This window comes from Nyctibius grandis, chromosome 21 (genome assembly GCF_013368605.1).
Source record: "Nyctibius grandis isolate bNycGra1 chromosome 21, bNycGra1.pri, whole genome shotgun sequence".
NCBI classification, from domain to species: Eukaryota; Metazoa; Chordata; class Aves; order Nyctibiiformes; family Nyctibiidae; genus Nyctibius; species Nyctibius grandis.
This window is the reverse complement of record NC_090678.1, coordinates 5,712,623-5,723,324: the sequence shown is the minus strand read 5'-3', so window position 1 is coordinate 5,723,324 and position 10,702 is coordinate 5,712,623. Positions and strand designations below refer to the sequence as shown.

The 10,702-nt window shown below is 48.4% G+C and overlaps 1 protein-coding gene across 6 annotated transcripts in view; it reads right to left on the bottom strand.

The window, feature by feature from the left end:
- Positions 1–3,749: 3,749 nt before the first annotated feature.
- TDRD5 (tudor domain containing 5) overlaps positions 3,750–10,702 on the bottom strand; it is a 31,704-nt gene continuing 24,751 nt past the window's right edge. For all 6 annotated transcript variants that reach the window (XM_068417052.1, XM_068417053.1, XM_068417047.1 and 3 more), the window contains 4 exons: positions 9,343–9,504; positions 7,550–7,699; positions 4,904–5,120; positions 3,750–4,149 (listed from right to left, as the gene is read on the bottom strand). In XM_068417052.1, the coding sequence (XP_068273153.1) occupies positions 3,950–4,149; positions 4,904–5,120; positions 7,550–7,699; positions 9,343–9,504 (729 nt within the window). In that variant the 3' untranslated portion in view covers positions 3,750–3,949. The remainder of the gene's footprint in view (positions 4,150–4,903; positions 5,121–7,549; positions 7,700–9,342; positions 9,505–10,702) is intronic.

Here is a 10,702-nt window from a genome sequence, read left to right as displayed (position 1 = left end):
GGTGGAGACAGGAGAGGAGATGGGAGGACTCCCTCAGATGCGAGTGGGGGCTCAGGAGGACACCCAGAGCCCTTCTTGCTGCAGGACGGCTTGTGCACAGACCCTCGCAGCCAGCACCAAGCCCCCTCCGCCCCACAGCACAGCCCTGGATCAACCAAAAAGCAGCGCTGACCCATCTCCCACCCTGCTGCACTCCAGGTCTGCTTCGCCCTCCTTCCCACAACAGCAATATCTTAGCATCTCCCCCCAAACCCACCCAAAACGGGCTTTGGCAGAGACAAAGCAGCCGTTAGCTTGCACGAACCATCCCGGGGGCGGCCGCTAAGTCACCCTCCAAAAAGCCAGCAAGGCACAAGCACCGTCCCCATCTCTGCTCATCCAAAACTCAGCACTCAGAGGCTGCTTTCCAGCCTGGCAGGCGTTTGCTCCCAGCGAAATGCAGGGGAAAGCGGGGCTTTTTACTGCAAGAAAAAGGGAACCACTCCAGGGACCCGTGCGTGCGCTCGGGAGCGGTGGGAAGAGCTGATGGGTTTTGGCACCGTGCTCAGGCTGAAAAGCGAGCTCCAGCTCCAGACCTTGTTTTGCAGTGACCTGTACTGAGAACTGGGTTTTTCCTTTTTCTTGCCAAATGGAAAGAAAAAGAAATCCTTCCAGGTCAGAGGAAACAAAAGCATTTACTCGTGGGTCAAGTGAAACAATCTGATGTGGGGTTGAGTGCACTTTTATCCTCACTAAACCAGGAAAAGATTCAATTTCCATCTGAAATACCATCTAAAAATAAAAACACACAGGTTTTTGGGGTCAGAAGCGCTCGATTTTGGTTTTTAAGCCCAAATGACTTGCTGAATTGAACCCCACTTTGCAAAGCACAGGGAGACCCAAAAGTGCAGAGGGGTGGGGATGGGCTGATGCATCATCTGGAAAATTTCACCCACGCTGAGATAGCACCAGGCACGGCGGCAGTGCCCGGGTGGCTGCAGCCACCACGGGGGCCAGCCCGGGACTCCCCGTGTCCCCAGCGTGCCGCTCAGGTACCCCAACCCCAGCTCCTGCTGAGCCCAGCTGCGCGCCGGGGTGCCAGGAGGGAGATGTTTGGCTGCCTCCACAGCACTTTGTTCACCCGAAGCGAGCTGTCATTTTCCAGCCTCCTCCCCGCCAGCCAAATGCCTCCTGACAGCCCATTTAAAACTCAAAAGCACCCGGTTACCACCACGGCCAGGCAGCTGCTCACAGGCGCCACGAGAAACTCTTCCATAACACCCCCAAAACCAAATCCCTGCTCAGACCATCACTCCTCGCCCTTTCCAGACCCACCCACACCTGGGGGGCACCAGGGTCCTTCTTGAGCTGCTCCAGCTCTGCTCTCACGTGCTTGGCCCCAGCTGGGGGGACCCCATGTTTCCACCACCGAAATGCCAGCACCCGCTTCCCACCACCCCAGCAGGGAGGAGAAGCGCCCGCCCCGCTCCCCCCACCCAGCGGCGCTGACCCCGGACCCCACACGTCACCTGAGTCCATTAGCGAGTCCCTGGAGCACGCACCTCCCCGGCGTTCTGCTTCACCCCAGCTCTCAGGGAGAGCCGCAGCGCTGCGCCGCCTTTCCATTTTTAATTTGCTCTAAACATTTCAGTCCTCTTCCCTGGGCAGTCCCAGCCGATAACCTCTGCCGGCAGCACGGCCACCCCATAGCTATGGGGAGGGTGAAAACTGGGGCCGAGCGAGAGGGAAGCAGCTCCACGCCGAGCAGCCCTCCTTCGGAGGAGCAGGACCCCTTCGCACGCATGCCCCAGGATGAGGGGCACCCACACCAGGCGCTCCAGGGAAAGGGCCCCCAGCACCCCATGAAGATGCTCCTCGAGGAGGACGGGGGAACCCCAGCCCCTCCAGGCACCTGACACCTGCAGAGAGAGGGTTGTCGCAGGGCAGAACATCTCCCTCCTTTTCATCAGACACCTCCGTGGGGTTGGGTCCCTCCAAACATCACAGCTCCCCCAGGTTTATGCCGATGCCGCAGCGCATGGCCCTGGCACGGCCACCTCTCCTTCCCCACCGCCTGGCACCGGCAGTGCCCGGGAGCAGGGACACGAATGCAGCATCACTTTCCAGTCCCCGAGGCGTCTTTCTCTTTTTCCACTGCCTTAAGCAACAAATGTACAAACAGGGACCCGCCGGGCATGAGAAACATGACCTGAGCTGCTCTGGGAAGGGAAATGTCACCGCACGGTGGGGAAGATCAGCCCAGGCCACCCTGGAGCAAGGTCCAGATGGGTTTTCTGTCCCCCAGGTGCTGGCTCAGGGTTAAGGCTCAGTTCTTCACACACCTTTTATCTTGATTGAAAGGGAAAACTAATTGAGCGCTTGCAGACCACACATGAATGGCAAAAACTCAGAGGGAAAAAAAAAAATCCTGCCCAGTTAAGCATCAGAAAAGGCACATGGGATCGCAGCAAAGCCCTGTACCCTGCCTCCAACACGCACCCAGGAGGGACGTGCAAACAGGGTGATGGACAGTGTAATAGCCCAGAATGTGCTCCCTCCCTCCCCAAAGTGGCAGATTAGGGGGCTCCCAAGTCACAGGGGATGACTCCACACTGCTCAGTGCTTGCTGCCTCCCTCCCACAAATTTGCCCGTTCCCTTCTGCACACATTTAAGCTCCCAGTGTCCACAACCCTCCTCAAGAACCCCCCATCCCCACTTTTCTGGGACAGTCCACGCCGTGGGACCTGCTGCACCCCAGGCAGGCAGCGGGGACGGAGGTAGCCCCAGCCGGGCACAAGGATGCTGCCCACCCAGCAGGGTCTTCTGCTGCTCACCTCCCTTGCCTTCCCAGACCCCCAGAGAAGAAGAGTTTTAGGCTGAAGGGAGCCAAGCCACTGAGAGCTGACCTAGGCCACCACCTTGCAGTGACCCACCAGTGGCAGGGATAGGGTGACAGCTCCTCCAGCCCGCCGACTCCCGCTGCAGGTCGGGGTGGACATGGGGGGCTCCCGGGCACACCCCACCCCAGTCCCTATTCTCACTTCCCTGAAAGCAAAGAGGACAATCAACAAACTTCTTATGCTGGGCTTTTATCCATTCCAATATTAATGTTAAACCCTATCTCAAGCTTTTCTTGGTGGTTTGCAGTGGAGCATAATACCTCTGGCATGTTTGCAGGTGGGCACAGAGTTGCCCTTGAAGCCCCTGAAGGTCTGAGGAACAGTCTAGGCACCAGCAAACAAGCTGAATGCCAGCATTCATAACCAGGGCACTTCTGTTTTCACAGCTTCCCTCTGTATTAATAAACTCAAGCCCAAGAGAATTTCTTGCCACAGGCAAGGAGCTACATAAACATGACCAACGTCAAGCTTCAAGCTTTCTCTCACTGGATTCTTCATAGATCTCATTTGATACCTGTAACATGGGATTCCTGATGCTCCATATGTACGGCATCCGAATTCACCAACAAATCAGAGCATCTTTTTCTTGGGGAAAGAGGTTCTTTTTGCAAGTTACCAGCACTTACATGGACTGAGGCCTGAGCTGGGATACAACCACCTCTCCTGACAGCAAGGAGTGTGTAGAGCATCCACAGTGTTAAAAACCAAAACCATCTCCCCACACAATGTCAAAACTGCTCGTGCACTGAGGAAGGGAGTAGCCAGTTTCCCTCTCCTAAACTTAAAGGATATATAACACAATGTGACACTTAGATGTTCTCCTGAACCATTACATTAAAAAAAACCCCAATAAATCAGTACAACACCAGTACAACAAAACTAAACCATTTTCCTGAAAAGTAACATTTGTCACACGTACTGGGCACATCTGACAAGACACCAGACTCCAAGTTTTCAAGGAATTAAATGTTTCTGAACAAAGAAAATGATAGCATGGTCATATAGAGGCCCTCTGCTGCTCTACCAGCCTTCCTCAGCAGCTGCTCCAGCTCCGGCTTCTCCCCTCTTCTCACACCTTCTTCCACAGGCTTGGGGCCCACTGGAAGTAGTTAGTGGAAGTGGCTAAGCGTGCAGCTGCCAACACTGCAGACAGCGTGGTAGGAGGGACGTACAGTTTCTGAGATGGCCCTTGGTCAGACAGCCCATTGGCACTGCACAGGCCAACTGCAAGACTCCTGGGAAGGTCTTTGTTCTTCTTTTTCTCTTCACCTGCGTAAGGAGGGAGACAGAAAAGAAAGATGGTATCTATATTGGCAACTAAGAGCTCCAGTTTAGATTGAAATCCCTTTTGCCTGGACCTTACCAGGTCATGGCAAGAGGACTTTCTACTGCACACCTATGTGATGAGCTCTTGGTATAATCCAAGAGCCTCTCTCCCTCTCCTCCCAGTGTTCACCCCTGTTTCCCCAGAGGTGGGAAATTGCTGTTCCAAGGCACAGACAGGCACTGCCTTTGGCGAGTCAATTGACCTCGTAAATTGGGCAACTCTCATACCGGTGTTGTAAACTCTTTCATCATTTGGAAGACTAACACCCACACAGGGACCTTACAAGGTTAAAAAAATGCTTTTGTCCCTTGTGGTTGGGAGATTGATTGACTCCGTGTATGAAATGAACACAGGCTAACGTATAGAGTGGAGAAACAGAGACTTCTGCGTGAAAGCAGCAGAAAGTCTAGAAAAGATAACAAAAATCAACAGGGAGAGAAATAACCCTCAATTCATTTGTTCCCATCAAACATTTAGAAACCCATTTTGCTGCACAAAGGCCAAACCGATGCACTGCACCCAGCCATTTATTACTGTCGCATCCCCACCCCACAGAAATACCAATATTTTCATCTGCTCTAGCAAAGCAGCAGCACAAGTCCTATGATACCCAACAGTGACTGCAAGACTCATAGCACAGTAACAGACTGCTCAGTTTTCTGCCGTGTTAAATTTTACTGACAAATCTATACGTACTGTTACGGTTGTCCAGCACAAACGGTACTGCCATAAGTAGAACAGAGGGATGGACAGCTTCCTGAGGTCGGGCCTTGGTGGAAAATCTTTCTATCTGATCAGGCTTATCTTGGCTCATTTCTGCTCGTTGCTTGGAGTAGATAATGGAGGTGTAAAAGTCTTCCACTGACTTGAATAAGACAGCAGGCATTGAGGACTCTCCAAGAGAATGAGGTGCCTGAAAATGTATATTAAAAAAAACTCAGGAGAGAGCATGATTAGTGCACACTCAGTTCATTAGCTACCTTGATCTTTATTATCTCTCAAAGTCCACAAAGAACTGGAATGTCAGCAACTGGATGATTTAAAAAAAAAACCAAACCACACCACCAAAAAAACCCACTAGCTACTCACAACTGTGGCCGAAAGGCAGCTTTTCCTGCACAGCAAGCTGAAAAGAGCGACAGATTATTACAAGATACAAATCACCATGTCTCTGCAAAGAATTAACAGCTGGCTCAACTCTCAGCAGCCCCACGCAGAACAAATGACGGCAACGACAGAGGGAGTTTCTGCAAGGGAGTGGGAATCGAGTCAGAGGAAGTCCCTCTGCATTTTTGCTTAAGAATACAAATTAAACTTAAGTTCCAGGGATGACCACCCATGTCTCAGGCATAGACAGGGACTAGAGCCAATGTCTGTATTTGTTATTTCAGCATGGAGGAGAAAACCAGTGAAATGACAGACAAGCAGCAATTCACCTTGCCCAGCCACAGCTGTTCAAAAACTGGGTGCTTGCTCTCTAGGCTTCTTCTGTTGTCAAGGCAGCAGAAGAAAGGCATCCGTCTTCAGAAGGGGTGAAGCACCATCCAGAGGCGCTTCACCCATTGGGGAGAGCGTGTTCGGAGGATTAGCCCAGATTAATTGTTTTTACACAAGCAGATTTAAGCAATTTAAATTGTCCCCCACAAGGGGACCACGAGGCGCTCCTGAAGCGGCAAGGAGAGCTACCTGGCTGGGCAGCAGAAATTCTGTGCTGACAGGATACCAGGACAGAGTAATTTGAGTGACAGGCATCACTGGAGTCCAATTAACCAGCTACTCAGCTTGATACCACCAGCCCGCTGAAAACCTCTGCCTAATGTGCAGTAAAAAAGTTAAGACAACAAAAAGAGGAGGGTTAAAAAATGATTATTATCTCCTCTTGCCACCCACGCTATCCTTGTTGGGGGACAGGCAGTGTCACTGCCACTCCAGGGCAAAGCAGAAACAGACAGGGTGCAAGGGCAGACACTAGAAACGTCTGCTCGCACTGGAAAAAGCTGGGATGGAACTAATTCAGACAGAGGCTGTTCAGTTTACAGAAGAGGCAAACGAGACAGGATATCCTAGCAAGTGCTGTGAGGGGCAGGAAGTAAGGCAGTATCTACTCTTCCTCCTGATTCACACAATTAATGCCACCAGCATTGAAAAGGAAAACATGAGCAGCTGAAACTGGAAAGGAGGGAATACCACTTGGTGATGCAGTAAGAACCACAGAACCCTGAAGCCAAGAGACGGGCAGAATTCAGAGAAAGGAAATCTTCCTGCCTGTCCTCATAACTAGCCAACTGATGCACTTATGCCCCCCTAATGTCTACAGGCAGGATTATTTTTTCATCCCACGGTCTTCCTCAATAGAAATTCTTGTCACTTCTTCTAAAGACTGTAACAGAGATCACAGCCAGGGACAGAAGATGTGCCCAGGACTTCTCTGATCCAGTCAGAAAACTCCTATACTTGGAAACTCACTTGCAGGGGAGCATTTAAGTCAGCTCACAAGGACCCTATTGCTATCTATCCACCTGCCTCCATCTCATCTCATCATACTTCCTCCCTACACTTGCTACCAGAAACTTTCCTCTTCTCTCATTCCCTCAAGACCCTTTTCCCCAGCTTGCTTTCTCTCCACCCCTTTCAGGTAACATCCTCCAGAGCCACCAATTCTTCCAGCTTTCCCCCTCGTAATTCTAGAAAGTGCTTTGTCTCAGCCACTATCAACCTTCAGATGTGAAAGGAGCTGTGGTTGTCCAGACCCTTGTAGGCACATTCCCATTTCCAGCTCTGCAACGTGGTCTGTGGTTCAATAAACCCCGAGTGATACTGGCTCCCTGCTGAACCCAGAGCGGAGCCTTTGCAAAACGCTGTGCTGCAGGCCCTGTTAGACTCATCATTAATCACTATTTAAGAAGCAAACTCGCAACACCAGCACCACGTAATACCTCAAATCACAGCCCAAAACGCAACCCTCCCAAACCCACCCTCCTAACTCAGGAAGAGAGACCTGCGTGATCCAGAGTAGCCCCACAATAACTCCCAATTACTCCCAGTAACCCTCAGGACTGTGAATGGAGGGGAAGTAGAGGAGTGGAGAAGGGCAAGGTTTGATCTATAAAGTGCTGAAATGGTTGGTATTGTTTCCACGCTACCTTGACATGCCAGTGGAGCACAAGTGTATCAGCAATAACACCAGAAACAACAGCAGAGGAAAACATACAGCTCTGAGCCCATGCTAGTAGACAGTCATTATTTCTTTGCCACTTAAAAAAAAACACATGTCAAAGCAATCAAAGGGTTATTCGAATAATCTAAAACAAGAACAGCAATACCAAAGAAAAACGCCCTTACCTTAACCACTGCCATAAGCTCTGTAAGCGTCTCATTTGTATCCTCCTGTGCAAGTTCAGGGTCTTGCTCTGTTGTTCTTGGGACACTCACTTCATCCAAAAGCAGCTGCACACCATCCAGTGTCTCCTTCTCAGCAGATAGGTGCCATTGCTAAGAAGGTGGACAAAGCAAGAAGAGATACAGCTAGTGTGGGCAGAAGAAAGCAGGATGCACTGGCGCAAATTACAGAGCAATCAGATGATACCACTCAGAGATGAACTGAGAGTGAAATGTAAAGGACCTCTTCTGCTCAGAAGTTTTAACATTTCTATCTAGAGAAGTCTGGGCTGCTTGGAAAGGACAGAAAGAACATGGAAGGATGGGAAATAATGTGAAAAAGAAACAAACTGTTTCTTTAACTGCTCTCCTCCACAGTAAAACTTATCATTTGGAAAGTACAGTTTCACTCAAGCAACGTTTTCTGGTTATTGCTCGCTGCCTTCTGACAGATTTCACCACGGAGAAGTGTCCTAACATAGCAGAGCTGATACAACAGTGTCCAGCCATTTTGCACTTAGGGGTGTAGGAGGGTGTTGTTAATCCTGACGAGGCAAATCTAAGATTGGACAATGCAAAGGGAGTCCCCCACTGCTTAAGAGGAGTTACCAGAAAATGCTAGCTGAGCAGTAACAAGTGTCATATTAGACACATTTCATTCCAGTTCAAAACATTTGGAGTGATTTTATATTGATGATCATGTTAGTGATGCATCAAGGCAGACGGAATCGCATATCTAGAGTTTCTCTAGCACAGAAACGAAGTTGGCTTGAGCTAAACCTAGGTCAAATGACTGCTTTACAAGTTACTAACATTACACTAGCTTTTACTCTTATTTCAGAGAAATGTCAGAAAAGCAGCCCCAGAGCAGGTCCACTGCTGAACACTTCCAATAGCTGACATTTACTTGAAAGGTACCTTGGCCCCTGTAGTAAAATGTGTCATGAAAATAGTACAATTTAAATAACACAGAAAAGTAGAGAGAGTCACCTGTAGAGAACTGTTCCTGGTGCTTCTAACGGTACTACATTAGATTGCACTCAAGACCCTGGTTTTTACTCCCTGCTTAACCCTCTCTGTTCATCAGTTTCTCCATGTGTTAACTAGCACAGGGCTCCTCCTTTTAACATGCTCAGAAATCAAAGCTGTAAAGCAGTATCCAGATTTGGGTATCATTCACCTTTAGAGTTATCTTTTGAATAAAATTGTAGTTGCGTACAACCTTACCCCTGCAACAATCAGGATTGTTCCTTTCAGGTCAATTTAGAGCGAGCACGACCCTTAATGCAAATACACCACTAGTTCTTCTGGTCTTTTCCCACATTTAAATGATACCCCAAGTTATTACACATCCTTTGCCAAACCCCAGAGATGCGAGAGGAAAACATACCACTTCATGGCTCCTGGGGGTGCAAAACATGAAAGTGCTAGGTCAAACTGATCTCAAGAATCTGGTGCTGATCTGAGTTCTCAGAGTCCATTCTCTCTTTAATTGAAAAATTATGGCGCATATAGGAGGTTAAAGAAATCAATGAGCACACAGACTCCCTGAAGTCTGCAAAGGGATCAGAGGACAAGCAGCTAGAGAAGTATTTATGGTCCATGTGTAATTGTTTTTATATTATGGTTCTGTTTGCTTTTTATAAAAGAAAAAAAACAACTCCACGAAAACCTGCATGGGACTAAAACAATACATGTCTGCCAAGCCCTGGAGCTGATTTCATTGAATGATAGCTACACCACAGTCAAACTCCCACCTGGTCACACAGTTCATCCCCATCCAGCTTTGAGCTTGCTGTTTCACTATCTGCATCTAGAGATTCCTGCTGCAAGCGAAGGTCTGGCTCCACCAGTTCAGCATTCTCCTGCTCTCCACTGGGCAGAAGATACAAGGCTGAAGGATTCAGTTCCTTGAATCCCTAGAAACAAACAAACAAACAAAACCCCAGTATAGTCAAGAAAACCATACTACAAAGAATAAAAAGGATACAGCAAATGTCTAATAGGTTTTATGGAGAAGCACACCACCCACAAGTTAGCTTCAAATTCTTGCAGAGATTGTCTTACTACGAAAATCAACTCCCCTTCCTCCCTCCAGCAGTAAAATTACTCAGCAATGCCCGCCCCCCCCCCAATATCGGACATACACACACAAAAATGCAATCATAGGGTCTAATCCTGTCAAAACAGGCATTCTGTCTCTAAGCACTCCAGGCTGTAAAGTCTGACTTTCTGCTGAGATACAAAATCACAGCACTACCTTTCCAAGGGTTTTTATATCCACACAGTTCTTACTGAAACTGAGCTGAGACATTCAGTTAACGACATAGACAGGCCTACACCAGAAATGCTCCCTGCACTGGCTTACAACTTGGATGTCCAAGGCACAACGTGCAATCTACCATGGTTACACTGTCCAACATTGTACATTTCACTGGCAAAGTAAGAGGCTTTTTAAACCGAGACCATTTCCATAATTTAGTTTGTTAATGGCATAACCAGTTTTCAATGCCTAGAGCAGAGAAGGCCAAAATAATTTATGTAACTACCCTGTTCCTCACTCAACTGCCCCTGCCGCTATATAGCACTACTTTAAGTCAGACAATAAAATCTAATCAACTTGCTCCCATTAATTGTTCAGATGAATCAGGGGCATCAACTTCTGACTAACAAAACTTGCTGGAATTAACAACAGGTAGTGAAGTAACTAACACATCTCTTAACAACCTCTCAATTCCAACTGTCTCCGTTAAGCCTGCACCCAGGGCTAAAATAACCAGTCGTTCTATCACCCAGTCTCCCCTCCCCAGCCAAGAAAGGGAATTGGGAAAAGGAGGGAGACTCGTGGGTTGAAATTTAAACAGATTTAATAAAACAAGAAAATCGATACTGATACTAATACAAAAGACACAAAATTATACTTAGCTCATAGAGTGGTGGCAAGTCCCTCTAGGGATATTAACCATTGAGAAGAGAGAAGGAGAAAGAGGGAGAGGAGAGAAGAGCAAAAAGCTCCCCCCATCCCCAGCAAGCTTTCCCATTTATTAATTATTTATTAATTATGTCCCATTTAACCTGACATTAATGTTACAGAATACACCTGTGGGCCAGCCTGGG